At 34.8% G+C, this 24,583-nt stretch overlaps 1 protein-coding gene across 1 annotated transcript in view; it reads right to left on the bottom strand.

Moving 5' to 3' along the window:
- LOC125677459 (uncharacterized) overlaps positions 1-24,583 on the bottom strand; it is a 63,401-nt gene that overhangs the window by 376 nt on the left and 38,442 nt on the right. The window contains exons 11-16 of the mRNA XM_056161013.1: positions 15,132-15,198; positions 14,900-15,003; positions 4,490-4,539; positions 3,014-3,257; positions 582-698; positions 304-406 (exon numbers count right to left, since the gene is read on the bottom strand). Of these exons, the coding sequence (XP_056016988.1) occupies positions 304-406; positions 582-698; positions 3,014-3,257; positions 4,490-4,539; positions 14,900-15,003; positions 15,132-15,198 (685 nt within the window). The remainder of the gene's footprint in view (positions 1-303; positions 407-581; positions 699-3,013; positions 3,258-4,489; positions 4,540-14,899; positions 15,004-15,131; positions 15,199-24,583) is intronic.

Genomic DNA, 24,583 nt, shown 5'->3' with positions numbered 1-24,583 from the left:
CAAGAGAAACAAATGACATTGGTACCGTATAAGTTTTACATTATATGTACCACAATCAATAATTCTGCAATGATATATATTCGTTCGTAGACACTTCAGACAGTGTACAAGAATTAAAACTGTTTGAATTACTTGCAGAATTAATGATGATTTAATCATTCTTTACTGATACTTTGAATGAGAGAGAGAGAGAGAGAGAGAGAGAGAGAGAGAGAGAGAGAGAGAGAGAGAGAGAGAGAGCACCATCAAAGGATACGTTCAATTGATATAATCTATATGTATATCAAATATCATTTATATTACCCATGGGTCTGATTATCATTTATATTTCCAGTATCGGTAGTCGCAGTTATCAAATTTGGAGATGTTGAAGTTTCTTCCACCTTCAAATCGTAGCAGTACTTGGCTATGATAAAGGAACAACGAATGAGAACCAATATTGAGATATAATTTCATACCTTTCTTTATTATTACTTTTTGATAGCTTCATTGATCTACGAGTTATATATTCTTATTAATATCTGTATTTTCCCCCAGAAATTTATCACCACGGATAATGAATTGCCCCTAATAAAGATTACCTTTAACCAGGAATGTATTATTTGACTGATAACTGCAATTCTCATGTGGAAATTGAAATGGCCTTTTTTGACTGTTTTGCACAATTCCTGCACCATGGTTGTATTCTGCACAATGACCTTTAAAATGAATAAAATTCGACATAGATAAAAGGTGAAAATAACGAACAGTTATCAACTTCATAACTCCTACAAGCAATACAAAATAGAGTTGGGCAAACACAAACTCTTGGACACACCAGAGGTGGGTTCAGGTGCCTAGGAGGGGTAATCGTCCCCTGTCGACCGGTCACATCCACCCTGAGCCCTATATCCTGTTCAGGTAAACGGAGTTATCCGCAGTCAATATTAGTGTGTTAAGAACAGCTTAACAATCAGTATGAAACACGTCACACATCATTTGATTCAATGATAAGTTGTATTGACGAACTAGATCGTTATAAAGGCCATAGATGTTGCGAAATGCTGACTTCAATCGAAACTGATGAAACCCCTGTACCACCAGCTTGTATGTCAGTAGCTTACCTCAATTTGAAAACTGACTATACACAGAATAAGCTCTTTGCATATCGTATCAGTTGAGATATATAAACACCATATGCAGGTGATAATAGAATATTGCTACATAAATATGGGAAGTTGACGATGGAGAAGCTGAAATCATCCCGTTTGTCGTATAATTGAGTTGTCAGTTTGCCGTTAATTTCTACTTTCAATAAAATATCTAAGTATGAAACAGAAGTAGACGACTGTGTGGTGTCCTTTATTTCAAGCTTGCAGGGATATATCAAATCGACATATGAATGAAAGTTATTATTGTTAATAGACAAAACGTCATCGATATATCGAAATGTTGAATTGAAGGCTGCAACGAGAAAATTTTTCTTCTCACGTAGAAATTTTTGAAGAAATTCTGCTTCATCTGAATATAGAAACAGGTCAGCTAACAAAGGAGCACAATTCGTGCTTATGGGAATTCCAACACACTGTTAGAAGACCTGATCACCAAAGACCACGATGATATTGTCAATGAGGAACTCTAGCATATTTTTTATTTCAACTTCAGAGTACTTGTGCGTGGAATCAGAGTGATGTTTAACAAAGTAAGTTTTTGAATGACTGATGACTAGATATGAATATTTCCGTTTTCCATTTTTGTTGAAGAAGCAACTATTCATGATGTCAAAAAGTATAGTCTTTAATTTATCGTGAAGGGTGGTCGTGTATAGTGTTGGAAAGTCATAAATTTTAATGTTATTGATTTGGGAAAACTTCTGCGATTTCAAGTTTACTAAGAGTTCTTTAGAATTTTTTAGAATCCACATTTGATTAACACCATTTCTGGGATATGTATTCGAACAGTAAGTTTGAAGTTTCTCTTTCACAGCTGTTAATATTTTTGTGAGGAGCAAAGATAGGGGCTTGGTAGAGCACTTACTGGATCCAGCAATGTATCTTTGTTTCCTATGTAGTTTAGGAATCCAGTATAGGAATCGTAACTCATATTCATTCGACCCATTGACTGGGATATTAAATGTTTCTAAAACTGAAGCATGGTTTTGAAGAACATCTTTTGAAATGACAGTTGGAGTATAGGTACAATTACCAAAAAAAAAAAGCCAAGTTCGTTGAAAATACAGTTGTAATAATGAGCCTTAAAAACAAAGACAATGTTGTTACTAGCTTTGTCAGCTGGAACGAAAACATATTCTTCACGTAACCTATCTAATTCTTTTATCACTTCTGGTTTACTAAACACAGAAGGATAGATGGTACGCACTTTTGTTTTCATATGGCTAATGCGGGATTTCAATATTCCTCTTATCCTGTTAACTCCTTCTGACAATATATCAAGTTCTTTTTCATATTTAGCCCGTCGTCTGGCATAATATTCTACAAAATTCATAATAGAGATGAATTTCTGTCGCCAATTAAAAGACAGAGGTTCTCTGTGTTTAGGACATTTTAGAATAAGTGATTTGAGGTCCTCATTTTCATCTATATCAACATCACCAGTAATGACATGTCCCGCTGGACTATAGTTGAAAGAAGATGAAGAACAAGAACACGTTGGTGGATTACGTACAAAATGGTCTATATCTAGGCACTGCAAAGTTTGTTTATAATTAAAAAGTTTGGATGCAATAGTAGAATTATAGCTGTAGAAAATTTCGTCTTTATTCTAATTTTGGGCTGAATTTTCATTTTTCATTCCCTACAGGATGGCTGATCTATCATACCCCAAAAAGTTAATCGTTTTTACAAGGATCGCATTACAATGTATTCATTGTTTTCCACCGTTTTACATATGGTGCGGTTTGAACAATCACACGAATTATCCGAACATTAATGTTACGGCCGAATGTATTTCTAACATACTTTCAAACTTGGTTTCTTGATAACACCTTCTATGATATATTTCATATATAACTTACAAACAATGTTCCGTACTTTAGCACAAACTTCGACTGTAGCATTTCCCCATTCATTGGGAAGGCAATGGTACTTAAACTTTTGTGGAGTAGTACAGTTTTGGTGGATACGTTGACATCCTTTTAGGCGTTCCCTTTCGTGCCACTTCTCTATATTTTTCGGACACTCCTTTACTATTGATGCCGAATTGATCGAAGCTGCACATGCATCTTTTGTACATTCTCTTCTCTGAATGAATATTAAACTCTGGAAGTATAAATCATTTGCAATTGTTTGCCTTTGATAAACACTCAGCAGAAAAGTGTGGCAAATTTGTTAAAGGGAATTGAAGCATTTCGTTTTCAGAGGATCTTGCTGTACTAACTGTTAATGTTGTATTGTAGAATATCCCTTAGTGATACTAACGTTGTATTACAGTTAAAACATTAATGTACATTACAAAACCACGTCAAATAGTGTTGGAAACGCTATTCTCGAGTCAGGAATGTTATCACACATTAATTGAACCCGGTGACATTTTGGTGAATATTGTAGACAGTATCCTTGTCTTCTGTGACCATTAGGACTGATAGGTTGAAGACAAACAACATTTTTTTTTAGATTATTAAAAAACAACACACGAATCGCAATATAACGAACAAGTCGGTTATATACAAAAGAACGTTCGGGAGACAAAATGCTTATAGGTATACATCATTCATACAATTTGCGTTATGACTTAGTCGTTTAGCAGTTCCCAAATGTAAAGGGGACTTCCGTATCGGTACACCGAATTTCTGCAAAATGACATTACGTTTCCGCAAAAAGAAACTGTTACAGTTCCGCAAGTTTATTTTTACTATTCCACAAAATATGGCATTACGATTCTACAGTTAGCTTACCTGCATTACAAGTAAATACAAACTATTCTTACTTAGATTACATTTAAAAACATAACATTTCTATGACACATTTCTTTTAAAAGCCTAACAATGCAACATAGAGCACGGTATACAATACCAGTAAATATTACAGACTGTGATGTTAAATCGTGTTGCCAATCTTGACAGCATCTATTCTAGGATAAAGACAGGTACTAATGGCATATCCCCTACCACAAAATGCAAAAATATTGAGTATCAGCACCTACATCGATATGTACTGAAAGTCACATACCATCATTATGTTTTCCTGATAAATTATGTAGGGAGGGGAAAACCTGAAAATACGATGTCGTGTTGACATTAGATATACTCACAATTTGAAGCAATATACATTATACCCCCTTTCTCATTAATTTTTGTCAAGAAATAGTATTTTTGTCCCCATCCACAATTTGGAAAGGGATATAGAAACACCGGTGTCCATGAGTGTATTTTATTACTCTGAAACCAACTGCATGTTTCAGTGGACGATTGGTTGATTAGATATTGTTTAACGTTCCTCTATTTGCTCAAAATGATATACATATAGATAGATTATGTCAAATTTCTACTCACGATTATAACAAATGTACGGATCATGCATCCATATTTTCTTTGTTTAGCACCTAAAAAAGAAAAAGACAAATATTGTAAACACAGTAATGTCTTGCATTCAAGAAAACCTGTATCACTTATATGCTATGTTACAGTTTTGATTTATTTCATTGTATTTATTCTACAGTAATCTATGAATCAGGATGCATTTAATCTATAAATGTTAACCTGCACGAAATGTTGCCAAAAATCCTAAAATGTTTACCCTTAAGAAAATGTCTTCGATATACCATGCAGAATGTAAGTAAATATTCGGCAGCAAGATTTCCAAATTAACTTTAGTCACTATTTGTTTGTTAGGGATATGTTTCGGAAAAAAACCCTCAAAAGTAATAATATATATTGTTCAAATCAGAGATATGTTGGTAGTAAGAGCATGTTATATTCATTACCAATAAGATGCTTGAAATTTGAAATTAATATGCTGCAAACCTGCAAACCTGCACTTAAAAACATCACATTTCCTGTGTGAAATAATTTAACCCTTTCCTCTCAGTGAGAAACGTGGAAATTCCCTTTTCAAATGTGCATGCCTTATTTGCATTTAACTTGGTATTTGGCAATATAATGAGTGTTGAAATAAGGCTTATCAGTCATTATAAACCAGTAAAGTTTAATTTTAGTTAATATAACGTGCACATTAAAACCTAAGGTATGATGTTAATGTGATATGTGTAACCTTTATTTCTTTATCCATTTACAAGAGTAATATTTCCTGGGTAAAGAATTACATTTCTTGTTACATGACATCATGCATTAAAATAGAAAATGTTGATTAAATTAACGCTTCAGCATTGACATTTGAAACAACGTCTTCTAAAGGTGTATCCAGAAATGTTGAAACGGGAGAGTGAATATTTGATGGTTGATATGGAACAGTCGCGGTTTGTTTAAACGATTGTGTCAGCACCAATTGTAATATATGACCACATTAAGCCGGGACTGAAAGTTAGGATGAGGGGTAATTTGTAAATATATTGCCCAATAGTAAAATACAAGAACGCTAGGTTCCTGCCCCAACATGGATATCTAAAGATTCTGCAATTTAAACGTCATATCCAGCGTAAACAAAATCATACAGTAGCAATATACCCCCGGTATAAGTTTACTTATATGAAAACAAAATGAAAATCTGAATGATACAGTTCCTGGAACGTTTAGAAACTACTTTCGCACTTGCACGGTGAGCGAACAGGAAGTGGATGATGAAAGCAACTTGGTGAACTGTTAATGAACGCCGAACATGTAGCGAATACCGAGCGCGAACGAAGTACAAACAGGAGCTCAACGTGAACGATGATCGAAAGGTGTACGCAAGATAAACGATTTAGTTGGAAAATCTCGGATTGTTTCCTTTTACCGTGCGTATTACTTAATGAGGTAAGAAAACAATTATTCGTATTTACACAATGAACATATTTTGTAGTGCTGGTATATTCAACCAACACTGAAACCTTAAAGCTTTTTTTTGTGAAAACGTCCAAGAACATGTAAATGAATAAATATGCATGCAATGCAGCGAGAAAAATCGTCTGTGCATATATATACCGATACAACACGCGCATTGCATAGATGTAATCACATGTATCTATTCATGTCATGTTATGTTACAATATAAACGATGTACGTTTGATACACGTAGTTAGAACACAATGATCCAAACAGCAGTTCATGATAAGCAAATTAATTGATGGATAATTCAAAACGTTGTGTCGCATCTTTAACAAGGACTGTTCACGGTTAATTGCATCAAATTTGAGATGTAGCACCTTGTACATGCCCGCATAATTGAACTATACTACTCAAAATTTGATAAGGATCATAGATATGTGTATGTTTAAAAAAATAATAACTGCATAACTGGCAATATTGTGTCCAAGTGAAATCAAAAACGTCTTCAACAAACTTGCACGTGTATTTCATGCCATGGGAAATGCGTTTCTCATCACAGTTTATGCTTTTGCTACCATTGCACGATTTTCACTCAGGCATCGGTGTCTGATTCTTTCTAAAAATTCAAACTCACTTGAGTGTTTACACTACGTTTATCAACACAGTGCCCCCTCAACGTGTAAGGCGTCGCCTGAGGACAGAACAACTGGGCAGATGTATTGGAATGCTTGACGCTGGCTATTCACAACGTGACGTTGCAAATGCACTAAACGTCAGCCAGAGCGTTGTAAACAGGGCCTGGAACCGACAGCAAACTTTTGGTACAGCAGCACACCGACATAGGGGTGGTCGTCAGAGGTCGACAACCCAACGCCAAGACCATTGTGTGGCTCTTCGGGCACGACGCCATCCCTTCTGGACAGCAACCAGCCTACGTAACGACCTCCTGAACGCATCAGGGGTGAATGTGTCCACTCAGACGATACGGAATCGGCTTAACAATGCAGGACTCAACTCAAGAAGGGCATGTGTTCGAGTCCCTCTGACTGTTCGACACCGGCTGGAGCGATTGGACTGGGTTGAAGATCATGTCACTTGGACACAGAACGATTGGGTTCAAGTTCTGTTCACCGATGGGTCCAGGTATTGTTTGGGCTTTACAGACAGGAGGCACCGAGTGTGGCGACAACAATGTGAACGTTTCCATGATGCCAACATCAACGAACATGACCGTTATGGTCGTGGTTCCATCATGGTCTGGGGTGGAATCAGCAGGGATGGAAGAACAGATCGTCATGTTCTGGAGAGAGGAACAATGACGGGGGTGCGATACCGGTATGAGATCCTCGATGTTTACGTCAGAACCTACGCTGGTGCTGTTGGCCCTGAGTTCATCCTGATGGATGATAACGCCCGTCCTCATCGCGCCAGGGTGGTGGAGCAGTACCTTCAGCAGGACACAATTGTCCGTATGGACTGGCCAGCGCGCTCGCCGGACTTGAACCCGATTGAGTATGTATGGAACATGCTGCAGGTTGCCCTTTCACGCTGTAGAGCACAACCAACGACTTTGACAGAGCTAGGAAACGCTCTCGTGGAAGAGTGGAACAACATCCCCATTGGAAACATCCGGGTGCTTATTGACAGCATGGTTCGACGTTATCAAGCCGTCATTGATGCAAGGGGGGAGGCCATACCCGGTATTGACACTTCATCGACTAAGTGTAATGATGGACTATCCCCAAAAAGTGTATAATTCTTTCTCTGGTTTGCTGTTAACTTTTTGTAATGAAATGCCTTTTGGTGTTGTTATCAGATTTCTAGCATTCCATATTGATAAAAGTTCATGCCGTTCATGAATTTTCATTCATAACCTGAGTAAACACGTTTCTGAGTCAAATTTATGTCTTTTGTTATGTTAGTGGTAAATTACACACATATAACCTAGTGATTCTTATCAAATTTTGAGTAATATATATAAGTTGCTAATGTTTCAAAGCCCATTTTAATCGATTAAAGAATCTTTATGACTTTATGCATTTTCTTTTTTCATTAAGAATGCAGCTTCATTAGGAGAATTATATTGTTTTAGAAAGTAGTTTATTTCAATGACCTGCTCTAGGATATTTACATGGAAGTCTGGGTCCAGCCTTAAAAAAAATTCTCAAGTGTGGAATCTATAAGAAAATAAACTGGAATCGGAAAATTACATGTACATTTCTGAATATATTCAGTCTAAACAGAACACAGTACAAACATTGGATGTGTCTTTTTCATGAAATGTTATTAATTGCATTTGCAGACCCGAAACATAAATTGTCCAGGTGGTAACTGGGGTGGGGTTAATTCAGTAGAAATGATACTACTCATCTATTGTTTACAACTTTGTAAGACAATATACATCATCGGAAACCCACGATCGGTCGCTCGCCGTTTACCTCCCGTGAGGCAAAACGCTGAAATTTTGCTGGAAGGTGTGTCTCGGCTTCTATATGCGATTGGTCATTTTCCATCCCTCATTGCGATATTTAACCAATGAAAAAGCCCCTTATTTTCAGTGTTCGAGAACATAGAAAAACATTCTTTCAAAGCGAAAATTTTGCAACGTTTAAGTTTGACAAGTTACAAAGCGTTCAGTGAGTTGCTTTATCTGTATATACTATTGAAGCGGGTGGTGTATTTGTGTCTATAAAGAGTGGGGAGGGGAAAAACCTGTGTTACTAAGCTTTTACTACTGCGTACGAGTCTATGCACAGGTTTACATGTTCAGCCCTCGTTATTTCGCCACCTTTATCCATCGTACGAGAGAGATGTGTTTTCTTAAAGGACTTGGTATTTCATAGGGTTATATGCCTATATGTGTCAAACTTACATGCGTATTAAGTTAATGTTGCAATCTGTTCCATTCGTGGTGTCGGCTCATTTCAACGAGTAATAATGACATTCTTAACATACCTTTCTCGTGTAAACAGTATTGATGTCTCACCTACGATAATTACAAAACTACATGTCAAAGGAATTGCAAGACAATATTTTAATTTGCATTTAATTTTCAAATTGCATTATGCTTGACTGATTTTATTCACATGCTATGTAGCAGTGATGGTGATTAATATACCAGTAGCGGTTCCATGATTAGCAAAAGTGGATGTGAAAGTGAAGTATTCGCTAAAATAATCAGCCATTCTGGGTTCCAGATCTGAAGTTTGCATTGATATCTCTATGATAGTGAAACAACAAAACATGTTAGTTGCCACTACTGCTGACACTTTAAGTTCCGGAAATACTTATGGCAATTCTCATTGGTCCTCGATAGGTGATGTAAGGTCATGAATCGTAATGAATTATGTGAAAACATCAGCGTTGTTTCCCATGGAAGGTAAACAGAGTGCGACCTACCGTGGGTTTCCGACGATGGGCAATGTAAATATTCCTTATGCAAGGTGAAGATAACGAACAGTGATCAATCTCATAACTCCTATAAGCAATACAAAATAAATAATAGGCAAACACGGACCCTGAACACACCAGAGGTGGGATCAGGTGCCTAGGACGAGTAAGCATCCCCTGTTGACCTGTCACACCCGCCGTGAGCCCTATATCCTGATCAGGTAAACGGAGTTATCCGCAGTCAAAATCAGTGTGCCAAGAACGGCTTAACAATCAGTATGAAACACGTCAGACAGCATTTGACCCAATGCGAGGTTGTATTGACGAACTAGATCGTTATAACGACCATAGAATTTGCGAAATGATGACTTCAATCGAGACCGTTGAAACCCCTGTACCATCAACTTGTTGAAACCTTATATATTTCTTTACACTAAAAGCAGTTATCTGATGTAGTTTTATTAGGTTTATGTTGTTTTTGTACAAAATAAAAAAAATAAATGTCCTTAATAGTCATCAATACATATCCCAATGCCATTGAAGGGATTTTAGAAAAAAAAAATGGTTGCCATCATTTTCACAGCTAATGCCCCTTATAGTAAGATATATTATATGAATATTCAGTATATTTTCTTACTGTTTACTTCTGATGTCCTATAATGTTTCAACAATATGTCCATAAACATATTTATCTGATTTTCAATTCATAAATAATACGCTAGATGTTGAGGGAGTTTGTGCACATGTATCTCAATTTCCTTTCATAAATAAATATAATTAGAAAGAACAAGAGAATAATCCCCTTCTAATATAAATGAGATATAACTATTTTCACGGTGAGAAAATTTTTCTTGTAACTAACAATTTTATGACGTTTTAAAACGTAACTCGGCCAAAAAAAAGTAGTACAGAGAGAATAAATAATGTACATGCAAGAAATAATGCTTTGAGTGCTGAGAACATGCATATTAGAATTGAGTATTTTTTAACCGTGGTATATTCTCATCTGATCAATATGTTAATTTTGTGTTAAAAAAATGAGGGGGCAGAAACCCACGTATGCCCCCTCACCCATCTTCCAAAAGTGTGGGGGCACGTGGCCCCGTCCCCTTGTCCTACACCCCTGATAGGCATAAATTATTCAGTGAAATGCTATAGTCTACCCAAAGTTATCGTTCGCATACTCACTAATACCTCTTTCAACACTTACTCATTTTTCAAAATTCTTAAAAAACGATAATGATGCGTAAATGAAATAAGCTATTGACTTCAGTTGCAAAAAATGTATGTCAATTCATCAGTTTTAGGAAGATTTCACGCCTCTCTGTGACACAAGAAGTATTGTATTAAGACGCTGCTCTTTTTTATGTGTGTGTTTGATTACACAAGATCTATACATGTAAATAGATAGCATAAATACATTGGTAGATTCAGAGGGAGGTGTGGAGGTTTTATAGGTTGTACTTCTGTCTATCGTTGCAAAATGTTGCTTAAGGTAGCGACGGATAGCAACCACGCGATCAGTAAAAATTGTGTATTTTCACGTGAATTCATTTTCCGGAATTCCTTACTCCGTCATAGAATAGTGGAAAAACAAAAAGGGGTTCCAAAAGTGTTTTGTTGCTGTGACTGACTCACCTAGAGAAAATATGCATATACCACATAAGTATACGTCAATATCTGTAATAATGGTAGATCAAATGTTTCATCTGTGTAAAAGTTTTTGCTAATCGAAATGTTAAACCAACCACCAATCCATGTACATAGATGCGCTACGTAAACAAAGTTGTTGGTTGATACATCGTACTGTCCGAGTGCAAAGCATGCGAGATTGAATACTGTTTATACAGTCATTGAGAGGCTAAACAAAGTTTCTTGCAAGAAGAGGAAGTTGGTGGATGCATTCAACTTGACCAACGAAATCATAGTTTCGTTTGGCGAGTGAAAAAAATGTCATAAATTTGTATTCAAAAGTTTAAATCACATTTCCTCTGATATTTCACAACGCAATTTATGATAACATCTGTAAGTTTAAACACCCGACGTACAGTAGATGTATTATTTTGTATGTATATATGTATTCCATGTGTGCTTAAGATATGACTCCCACCTGTGCATGTGATTGTAAACGAACGGATGTCATGTAAATGTATACCAGATTTGTAAACAAGGGCTGTCACAACTCTTTTATTAAGAAAATATCGGTATGAAAATAAACTTTATGAAAATAACATACCTTGAACTACATGTATAAAAGTAACGAAAAACAAATATTTGTATAAACCTACTATCTAGGGGTATGAGGGAACCGGATAGAAAGTGGAGGGGGGGGCATGTGTTGAATTATGATTCCCTATACTATTACTTTGAAATTTCAGTGACCTAAGAAATATATCAAACCTGAGGTTTCGTGTTTCACACAAACATGTAGGTTGGCAAAACCTTTTTTAAAATAATGTAAATTAATCACAAGTCTGCATATGATGATCTTTTTTCTAGGCATCAGTCTGAGGACCAAGGGAGATTAGATAGGACCAGTGCAGGTTGAAGTGGATTTCGAGTCAACAAGTATAACAGCAAGAGAGGTACTATATTTTCTTTCGATAAACATTTGTAAAGACAATTCTGAGTATATCAGATATTCATCTTTTTTGCTATATTTAAATATATTTATCTATATTTTGAACAGGTACTCCATATACAGTGATGATGACATATCCCCTGGACCCCCACAACTCCCAAATTTAAAAATGTTTGATCAAGTTCCGAAGATTAAAGAACTACTGCAAACTTTGGGACTTGGATGAAAAACATTAATTCACTTATTGAGCTCAGAGCAGTGAATGTTGTACAGCATACTTTAAACTAAATTGTGAATTTAAGGGATCGAAAACAAGTAGATGTACTCGTGTATTACATGTACATGCCTTTTGAAAGACAATAATATTGCATAGATGTAAAGGAAATTTCAATGTTGATTATTCTTTCTTAGATATATTAGTGTAAAATGTGCACATGATAGAATATCAATTTTATAACTTCAATCAATGTGTTTGAATTTTCCTTGTAATTCAAAATTTAGTTGAAACATACATCATTGATACATTAATGTATATCAATTTTTTAGAACAGTTTCATAATGGAACTAATTCACCCCCACCCCCTTTATACATACAGTGAACATAGACCTTCACCTGGGGAAAACTACAGTTAGTTAATGCAATATACATGTACATGCATTCTCAGTTATCCAATAGTGAGTTTTTGGTTCATTGTGAAACTACAATTAGAATTCTTAAACTTATGAAAGACACACCTATCTGTGAGGGCAAGATGACTCAGATGGATTTAGTGATTCATGGGCAGTTCATGGATCTCTTTCCATTGATATTAATTATTTATTGAAATATGAAATGGTTATTTAAATATATTTGGTATATTATACTGTATAGTGATATAAATTTATATCAAAAATATGTATAGGTAATAGATTTGGTCCAGTTATTACAAGAAATTGTATGAAAAATAACTAAATATTTAGGCAATCATTGTGAGTGCGAAAAGGTCAACTGCAATAGCACACACTATATATCATTCTTAAATGGCTCATAGAAACTTCTAGTATTGTGAGTTTGAATGCTCAATGTGGTAATTTGGGAATGCTTAATCATTTAAGGTCAATAGTTTATCTCTGCTGACTGTATCTCTTAAAATTCATTTCTAGAAGGGAGGGGGTAGGGTTACAAAATATGACATAGTTTCAGATTAAACCTCATTTGGTATATTGTTTTCTATTCAATATTTAGATACTACTTGACATATTGTAAAAATGAAAGAAAATCAGAAATTTTATGAGCAGAATTTTGTTGTTGTCAGAAAATGTATGCCTGATAGTATTTGAGAAACGCCATATTTAGGGTAAATTTGGCCAATTGCCAAGTTGAATCATCTCAATGTTTTCTTTAGATGCATTTTGAATTTCTAATCAATGTTAATTTTTTATCTGCTTGTGTTTAATTTACATAACTATATATGACAAACAATATTTCTGGTGTCAATAAATTTTTTATTGGCTTCTGTGTTAATTTGCTCAATTTTGGCATTTTTTGCCTTTTGGGGCTGCAAAAGAGGGGATTTTAATCGAGCCTTCGTCGAAAATTAATCTGATTTCTTTTGTTGATTTTTTGATATGTTTTAGGATAAAGTCAAAATGTTATAATAAATAAAATTTTTAAAAAATTCAATGAGCGGTTTTTTTGGAGGGCTAGCTATCAATAGCTACCTGAATGAGGTAAAAATAACACATTTTGAGAATGGAACGCCCCTTTTGAAAACTAAAATTTATGGTAGAACCCCTTTTTGAAAATTCCCTGGATCCGTCCCTGAAATATGCAGGCTTTTTTCCAGTTGTAATTGGTCATGGAACCTACAGTGGGTTTTCCTCAAATTCAATGAACTAGTTCTTAATTTTATTTTATTTACCGTGAAAAAAAAATTTACACATGGAATAAATTTGATAAGAGGAGCAAGAGGAACGATAATGACCTAAAAACCCGTATCAACTCTTTTAAAATAAATCAATCTCTTAAGAAAAGGAGGGGATCATTTTTCTACGGGGGTCATTACTTTTCAGGTATGATACGCAACACAATGACCCCTGGGTCTTCTTTCTACAAAATTATCCAATATTTCTACGGTTAGGGGGTCATTATTCTATGGGAGTCAAAATTTGCCTCTACACCGGAACTCGTTGCGACAAACGTGCCGCAAATGCGCTGCAAATTCGCAACAACTGTGTACCAGAATATTTCTACTTTGTTAATGGTATGCAATGTAGAAAGGGTTGATTTTAGATGTGACGTTTGTCTTGAATTTAGAGGGGAAATATTGATAATACAAGTTACAAGTTACCCACAAATATTTCATAAATTCGGAGATCCTTGCGTCCGGACGGCTTCGCATGGTGTTAAACACGCTCTTAATTGTAAATGCATACCTAATTAAGAATTTTGAGGTCAAATTCAGTTACAACAAAATGCTGTTTAGACAATCCTCATTGATATAATCACTAATCAAATGAATAATCGTATGATTACTCTAATCATGAAATTACATAATTAATCCGAACTCCAAAGTTTTGCTATAGCAGCTCAAATTATAAAAGCATTCTATGTACATATTTGTTTGTTATTTTACTTCTTTTCCACTGTAATCAAAATAATATAGTTTAAAGCAGACTTGATAAATAACAATAACACCATTGATGATGATGATAATGAAGATGATAATAATAATAATAATAAGGAAAATAGTGTTCATAACGTTGAAGCACCTACCTTACTCGTCTGAATGACAAATGATGAAAGAAACATAGTATTTAATACACATTACATGTGGAAGTGTATATTCAATGTTTTAATGTTTTATTCATACATTTTTTAACATTATTTAACTGATCAGTGTTAGTCAAATCGTTTGTTGGCGTCATTTGAATGAAACGGTAATTTGGCTTAATCAACAATTCTCTTTTTCAAAATACTTCATGAATGAAAATAGACAATAACTGAGAGACGCAGAAAAATTACATACCGACTGTTTTGGCGATTTTCAACAACATGACAAAAACAACCATCCAGATGAATTCGTCGAAGGCAATTCTTTTCAGAGAACGTAAATTCATATCCGTTTTGAAGCTGATAAAATTCAATTCAAAATGGTTTTAAATGAATAAAAATATCAATTAAGTCATAGATATAAAAAACAAGACTGCAAATATTTCTAAACTAAATTTGATTAATACTGACGCATGAATGTGTTTTACCTCGATGTTCTCTCTTCACCTCTTCTCTGGGAAATTCTGTGTTTGAGAAAATGTGACTTCCCTGCTTCTTAAAATGATAATGTTGCATAAATTGTATGAAATTAAAAATTTATTATTATATGTAAAATAGATATATGGGCATCGAAAAAATTAATGAACGATTATGCTAGCATACAACCATGACACTCTACATGCAAAAGTATTTTACTATGGGAATCAATATTTCAGTACTTTATTGTTGTTGACTATGTTGTTGCCGCGACATACCTAAGTCGTTAAAACAGGTAGTGACAGTTTCATCGTCAAACGCTCGGCATCAGGTGTCAATGCCACGGGTCCTCGGATATGACCTTAAAACGGACCACAATGGGTGTGTTACGCTAAAGAAACACCACTGATCAATGACCGTATGGGCCGAGGATAGGCCTAAATTTGAATCCCTTCACCGGTCTTGGTGACGTCTCCATATGAGTGAAAAATTCTCGAGCGAGACGTTAAGCAAAAAACAATCAATCAATCAATACTTAAGCAAATGATAGGGTCAAAGTTCATGACATTCCTATACATATGTAGGTAATTGTGAGCTATATAAAGCATTAGATAGGTTTCATGAGGAATGTGAAGAGCTGAAGATAACGAACAGTGATCAACCTCAAAACGTCTATAAAGTATACCCGCCGTGAGCCCTATATCTCGATCGGGTCAGTGTGGACATGTTGACATATTGACAGGTTGTATTAATAACCTAGATCGTTATTACAACGATGCGATTTCAAAAGTGCTGTCCCTATTTATAAACTAGCCATATGCAGATCAAGTTGTTGTGTATCGAATCAGTTGAGAAACATTAACACCAAATGCAGGTGATAATGGCATATTGTCATATGAATATGGAAAGTTGACGATGGAGATGCTGATGTCATTCCGTTTGGCATACAGTTGAGTCATTAGTTGGCCATTGTCGTTTATTCTCAATGAAATATCTAATTATGAAGCATATGTGGAAGATCCACATACATGTATTGGTTGAAAACCATTAAATTTACAAACAAAACGTGTCGTTAGGTAAAATACAGTCTGACGTGTTCTATATCAATTTCCAGTCCGTCATTTACATTCTAATTTGTAGAAGAGAAAATTCGCTTTTTTCTTGATATTGGGCTAGCAGCGAGTGTGAGTCTTGTGAGGTGCTGATTGCTTCTTCCAGGCACTTGATCTCACCTCTGGTGTGTCTTAGGTGTCGTATTTTTCCTACTCTTACTTTTCTACAATCAATAGCAATCATGTGGTTTATCACCGTTCCTTATCTTCACCTTTCGTAGAATCCAAAGCGTGCTTCAACAAATCAAAGCATCAACGATCAACGACAAAGATATGCTTTTTGCATTTGATTGATTGATTGAATATTGTTTCACGTCCCTCTCGAGAATATTTAATTCATTTGGAGACGTCACCATTGCCGGTGAATGGCTGCAAAATTTAGCCCTATGCTCGGCGCTTATGGCCATTGAGCAGGGAGAGATCTTTATAGTGTCACACTTGCTGTGACACGAACCTCGGTTTTTGCGGTCTTATCCGAAGGACCGCCCCATTCAGTCGCCTCTTACGAAAAGGAAGGGGTACTGGGAGCCTATTCTAATCCAGATCCCCACAGGTTTGAAAGCTTTTGAAGACAAATTGTAATTTTTACACCTTTGATAAGACTGAAAAGTACTTTATCTTTTTTCTTTGTCATATTTCACTGAAATGAACCTTTCAAGTTGTACAGATATATATGCACATTTAATATCATGCTTCCATGCGCGGTTTTGAAAAGGTTGAATTGATTAATAACAACTATATAAAACATAATTGCACTTGGAATACACTTTTTGTATACAGGTATTTTTTTAAAGAAATTACCACTACTACTACTAGGAGGGGCCCTGTCTACCTGTAGTGCAGCCATAAGGGTTGTGATATGAATATGTGAATTGGTTAACCCCTGGTACGGCAATTATGGGTTCTTTATGTGCATATGCTGCTTCTTTTTAAAACAAAAGAGCATTTATTTCTTGATTGTTATATCATGCCGATGATATGTATGCATCTAGGGGGGGGGGGGGGGGGGGCATTCACTATCCAAAGGTGAACATATCGAGCGACACTCAATCTCATAGCAAACTCGAAATATATCCGGCCCGGTGTTTTTGCAATCAATTAAATATTTTGACAATAATTTCATTGATTTATTTACCCTACTGACATAAATTTTTCCAAGATGATCACTAAATTTCTTCCTGAACTTTGTTTTGCGCTGCATGATGTCAAATTATCAATGAATGCCATTGTTTCAAAACAAATATAGCAAATTTTGGCATCGACGTTTAACGATAGTAAATCAAGGTATGAAAGCTTTTCTTACCATTGACTGGGTTTATGTATTGATTGATTGAATGCGGTTTTGCAATAATTTCAGATATTTTAAGACGAAATTTCTGTATTGAACTGTCTAATCAAGGGGATAATCAGGTGAAAGTTGCCCCTTCGGCCATATATATGAATTTCACTAACCCTGTTGCCTATAAGCATTGGAAGTGGAAATTGATTGTCTCTTCATATTCAATCCAACAACTAGATATTGCTCATTTATTGATAAATTATATCAGAATTCCATAGCAAGGGAAAGTTTAATAAAGCTGAATGTCTAAATTTGGAATACACTTATATCTGCAATATAGGATTTAGATAAGACTTAAATTTCTTACATAGAATCAATCCATATCAATGTATAAATATAAATGTATATATATATATATATATATATATATATATATATGACTAAAGTCCGCTAATACTCAACTATTCATATGAAATCATAAATGTATATAATATAGTCCTTGAAACGTTCTACTTTCCTACTTGCACTCTCCATTCAGTTTTGCATCCACTATTCACCAACCGCTCATGATCACTGTCCACAAAGCCTTCATTGTTCACTTACCGTGCGTTCAATGTGCTCTGAACGTTTATACCAAACAATATATTATAAAAAATATATTGAACATATTACGAAACATTATACATTTATTGCAGGAATATGATTTTTCTTGGGTGAATAAATTTTCATATCTCCCAAACATTCATGCAATAAATTTTTTATTATACTAAAACAAAGCAAGACTACAAAAATGTATTTGAAATCAACGCATTCGAAGGTATAAACAACGAATTACGGTGATATGATAACCAGTTTTTGTATTGCCATTCTCCATGAATGCTGATTTACTTGCTTGTTTTTCTATCAACCAAGCGATTTAACTGTATATCAGAGATACGCATATTTTGTGCCTTACGAACTATCAAAGTACAATGACTTAGACTTATTGTGACGTCACAATAAACTTCGTTTATTTACCTTAACGTTAAAGTTATGGAAATGCACGAGGCTGTGTTTTTGTTGTTATCTACGTCATTCGGGACACTCGGGTCTGTTCATTTAACTGGACATGAAAGTGAAACAAGAGACATTTGAATGGGGTGGAACACGACGTTTTGTTGCAGGGCAAACATGACGGCCACGTGACCTCGGTCTATCAGATTCTGTTTTACTAGTGATTCTTTATATGAGGTATACTACAACCTTTTGTTTGATTAAAAATGTACCGGTAATGTGAAACTTATTTGATAAGTGTTCCTAATGATGGTTAACTCTCCATTTGTAAAGAAAAATCATTGTCATTAGATATATTTATTGCATATTTGAGACTTGTGCACCGTGTGCCTCTAATATAAAACATGCAAGATTATTGCCTTTACATTTTTTTTCATGTTGGTCACACCATTAATAAATTCGTTAAAAATTATACACACAGTACAATACAAGAAATAGCTTTGTGTGTATGAAAGATAATACAATTAATATGTTTACGGTGTGACCGTAGAGACGAGCGAAGACCCATATATCATCTTACAACACGACTTCAGGCAATTCATTTAACGCGGGAAATATAACGCAGTTGATGTAAACAGTGCATTGTGACGTCATAATTAGGTGCGAATGCTTTTCTTTCAAATCAAGCAATTATCCACAACAAAATGTACGAAAGTAAGGAAAAGCTTGTCTGGAATTCAAAATAATTTCTGGTACTTTCCAAACTATTTATTTGTTTTATCTACGGGGTTGTCAATGAAATATTCCGCAGTGACGGCGACATTGTTCGGAAGCATTATGGGTAGTCCCCATCATTTTTCATCTGATGAAGAGCAAATAACGTGACTTAATTGTGTAATAATTGGAGCGAGCTCGTCGCGTCGCTTCGCGACCCGAGCTTTGCTTGCTCTTACATGATCTAAATGTGGTATATGGTTACCCGAATATATTCGTTATATATACTCATCGTCGAGTGTGACCGATCAACAAGGGTTTTTTACTCCTCTTAGGTACCTGATCCGTGTTTGTCCAACTCTATTTTGTATTGCTTAGAGGAGCTATGATATTGATCACTGTTCGTTGTCTTCGCCTTTCACGAATACCTCGGTTATCTCTACTTGTGATATAGTGTATGACACAAAATTCAATTCCTTTATACTATCTAGGAGTCTTTTATCAACGTTGACACATGTTACATGTACCGTCTGTTGTTTGTTTGGTACATTTATATTTACCCACTTTGGGGACTGTACTAATTACATGTACTCCAAACAACTGAGCAAAACATGGTTTCATTTATTTATTCTGGATGTTTATCTATCCAATATTATGCTGCTTGAAGTTTTAGTGGGCAAATAATATCATTATGTAAATTAACAACATCAAACGTTGCTAATATTGCGTTGTCGTCTACCTTATCAGGTAAGTATCTTAAGAAGTCTAAATAATCACGACAAAACTGTTGACTTCAATGGAGAGAGGTTTTAATATAATGTCCAAAATGTTATGAAGTCTTTGTGTTGGGTGGACCCCCCCCCCCCCTAGAATTGGGCGGAATTTCAAACCATCGGATTTAAGACAAGTGATGTATTCACAATTTTGAAGTTCTATCTCGTGTTTAAAATATTGGATAGATAAACATCCAGAACATATAGATGGACGTTTTTCTAAATACTTTATTTTAGAGGCAACAGCACTTGTACTATAAAACAATGTTTTTACATTTCACAACAAACACTATCTTCAAAATAAAGGTACCGCATTGGGAACCAAAATGGCTCCAACATATGCTGCACTTACACTCCGCTTTTTAAAGGAATTATTATACCAAAAAGTTAAAGAATCATTTGATGAACAATTCGGTTTATATATATAAAAAAACTGGATAAAATACATGGATGATTGCTTCATTATTTGGAACAGAGACATTACGGATTTGAAAAAAAAACCCATTAAGAACATTATAAACGAATTGGATATCAATTTAAAAGGGTTTAGAGTACATCTTGTATATTATTCCTGGATGTTTCTGTTAACAAAAAGGATGATAAAACAATTACAGATAGTTTTACAAACTCACGAACACTCACCAGTATTTACACTTTTCGTCCTCGCTTCCATGACACACAAAACGAGCCATACCTTACAACCTCGCCAGAAGAATATGTACGATTGTTAGTGATGAACCTACCAGAGAACAACGTTTAGGAGAATTAAGTAATTATGTAGAAATACAGAATTGTCCAATCAAACTTATAGACGACAGAATCAAGAAAGCCAGAGAACTTAATAGAGAGAATCTTATTAATAAAACCAAAATCAATTCCACAACAAATTCACACATTTTACCGTTTGTTACAACACATAACCCAAGGAAATTTAATGTTACACCTATTGTACGGCAACTCAGCGACCAACTGAAAATAGATGAAAAATGGGGAAAACTATGAAGAAATATACCTTTATCAGCAGCAAAAGACAACCGAAAAATTTTAGGGGACTGTTATGCAAGTCTAATTTTCAGTAAAAGTCCAACAGAAAAATTTCCACCGTTACTAAATGTGACGATCGGCAATGCGGAACGTGTCCATATTTAAGGGAAGGAAATTTGTTTCAGTGTAACAACAAGGAATTTAAGATGAATTCAGATATGACATGTTTCACCAAAAATGTAATTCATGTAATAACATGCGCTGGTTGTGGAAAACATTATATCGGTGAAACGGGGACTACTCTACGAACTCGTATACGAGTTCATAAACAACACATTTCAGTACCTGAATATAGAATAATTAAAGTTAGTGAACATTTAGATATGTGTGACCACGGGCAATCCAGTGTATTTCCGTTTTATAAACTTTATACAGAAAATACTATTTCCCGAAAAGAAATATAAAGACACTTTATTAAAACTTTAAAACCAGCTCTCAGTAGCTTAAAGTGGAATATGTTTATTGTTATCAGCTATGAGGTCATGATATGCTTAAAGTAAAAACCGTTTCCCTTTATTACTTTATGACATCGTTACGTACGTAAAATGCCAGGACGCCTTTATGACGTAGGGCATTTTTCAAAGCTGATTTAAGTACTGCTCCATATAAGAGTTAGGCAGGTCGTATAATAGGCGTGGTACATGAATATCTTAAAACTGAGAAATTTCTGTTTGAAAACATTTATTTGAGGGTAATATATCTACCAATGGTAACACTTTACCATGTCCTTCATTTAGTGTGTGATCCCATGTCTGAAACCAAATGCACATTCTTGTATGAAAATAACTAAATATGTGCTATTTTCAGAATTCAATAAATCATATTCCCAAATGAATATTAGAAAGTTGGATTTTTTTTTTTAGGTAATCACTATATTCACACTCAATCCTGGGGAGTATCTAAACTTTTGTGTAAATTATTGTTGGCATAGATATCGACTTCTAAAATTTATTAAAAAAACAACATTATTTGCCTATATAGTTCGTCAGTACAACCTCGCATTGGGTCAAATGCTGTCTGACGTGTTTCATACTGATTGTTAAGCCGTTCTTGGCACACTGATTTTGACTGCGGATAACTCTGTTTACCTGATGAGGATACAGGGCTCACGGCGAGTGTAACCGGTCAACAGGGGATGCTTACTCCTCCTACGCACCTGATCCCATCTCTGGTATGTCAAGGGGTCCGTGTTTGCCCAACTATGTATTTTGTATTTCTTATGCAAGGTGAAGATAACGGACAGTGATCAATCTCATAACTCTTATAAGCAATACAAAATAGATAGTTGGGCAGTTATGAGATTGATCACTGTTCGTTATCTTCACCTTGCATTCTGGACAGGAAATTACTATATCCAATGTCATTGAAACAGTAATGAACTCCTTTATTAAACCTTTACAAAGTTACTGCTCAGAATGAAGATTTGCACCTCTGGTTATCCGGGAGGGGGGGGGGGGGGTGCCCCATACCAAACCATATTATACAAATAAATTGCATATCCTAGTTTGTATTTGACCAACCAGAGACTAGACCACGATAAGAATTAGAATAAATTATTTTGGAATATATAGTGTTTCACAAACACATCTTGTTCCTTGAATGTGTTATCAATCTCATAAAAGTGTATCTTAGCCTTAATGATACAATTAATGAGATGAAAGGTTCAGTTCAAATTTGTAAAAGTGGTCATTTTAAAAGAGCTGAAGACAAAATCTACAATAATATTTTTTTTTTCTAATTGACACGATGTAAAATCTTTAGCTAGGCGATACTGCATTTATTAAACATTAACCCGTGTATGCACGGGTGGATATAAGATAAGTATAGCGAATTTGGAAGTAAAAATCAGACATTGGAGTTTTGAAGTCTTAATTGAATAAAAGAAGAAAGTACATGCATTATTATTGATTGTATGGGGCTTTGGTGCGATTGTTTCGTCTTTGAAAGTGGAAGTTGTATACTGAATAATGCATAAATTTGACATCTCCATATATAAGTGAAATACTTTTGAAATTTTGTTAAACTATCCTTTTAAACTAGAACCTGTTAGTTATTTCGATGAATGTTGATTCAACTCTTTTAAAAGATATGCAATTATTGCCAATACAATTTGTGCTACATGTACAATATACATATAGAAATAATGCACATTTGAACAAAATAATGATAATAAAAAAACAACAACAATACATTGATTGAATTAAAGAGTTTTTATGATTTGAGTACAATTGTACTTGCACGATGTATGATAAAAACGAGATTTACTTGAAAACGATGTGAAATTCAGGTTTCCTGTTATTTTAGCTCACTTAAGCATAACAAAGCATCGTTGGGTGAAGAGAATTCTAGTTTGTTGAAATGAAGGGTCATGTCCCTTTCAAATCACAAAAATAGTTCGGAGTCACTTTAATAAAAATATTCTCATGGGAAAAGCTGAGATTTTCATGAAAGCCTCCCGACATAGTGGTTATTCAAGTTTGTTAAAATCATGACCCCCGGGGGTATGTTGGGGCCACAATACAAGATCGAAGTTATACACGGGAATATATAAAGAGCACTGGGCCAGAAGAGTGGAGATTTACCTGAAAGGTTCCTGATATAGAGTTAGATTCAAATTTGTTCAGCTCATGGCCCCGGGGGTAAGGTGGGACCACAAAAGGGGATCAAAGTTTTACATGCAGTTATATAGGAAAATCATCTTCTCCAGAACCACTAGGCCAATTTCAATCAAACTTAGATTAAATCATCCTTGGGTGAAGGGGATTCAAGTTTGTTCAAATGAAGGGTCATGCCCCCTTCAAAAGGGAATAATCATAAAAATGCGAAAATTGGTTGGCATCATTTAAAAATCTTTTCAAGATTCACAGGGCCAGAAAAGCTGAAATTTACAAGAAAGCTTCCTGATAAAATGGAAATTCAAGTTTGTAAAAATCATGACCCCTGGGGATGATTTTCTATTCAATAGAAATACTAATAGTAACAATATTTTTTTCCACTATTATATTGACTTCAGTTGAATATGTCAATAAAACAGTTTTTATTTTTTGTCTAAAATATTTACTCCTTCTGCATGGATTCAGAATTTGAAAAGAAATAACATTTTCTTTTCCATGCCAACGAACATTCTCATATCAAATTTTTAGAAATTTAAAATCCTAACATCAATAGCAGTAAGTTGTCAAGATGATATACTTAGATTACAAAGAAAATTGTATTTTGAATTGCAATGAAATATGCACCTCTACTGGCATATCATGACGAAATGCATCATTTTGTTTCCATGGAAACACAGCTTAGAAGAAAGATTCCTTAATATGTCTCTTTGTTATATGACAACACTACAAGCTACATGTGGGAATTTTTATCCAAAATTCAAATTTGCCTCTAAAATAGCCTTTTTAGAATGTATCAAATACACATATTTTCCAGACAGAAATAAAACCATAATAGAAATATTCAAACCATTAACAAAATATCAAACTAAATAACAAAAATACTACAAAATATTATTTTATGATGATATGATATGAAATCAAACAACTAAATCC

The sequence above is a fragment of the Ostrea edulis genome, chromosome 3 (genome assembly GCF_947568905.1).
Source record: "Ostrea edulis chromosome 3, xbOstEdul1.1, whole genome shotgun sequence".
Lineage (NCBI taxonomy): Eukaryota > Metazoa > Mollusca > Bivalvia > Ostreida > Ostreidae > Ostrea > Ostrea edulis.
This window is presented reverse-complemented; position numbering and strand designations above follow the sequence as displayed.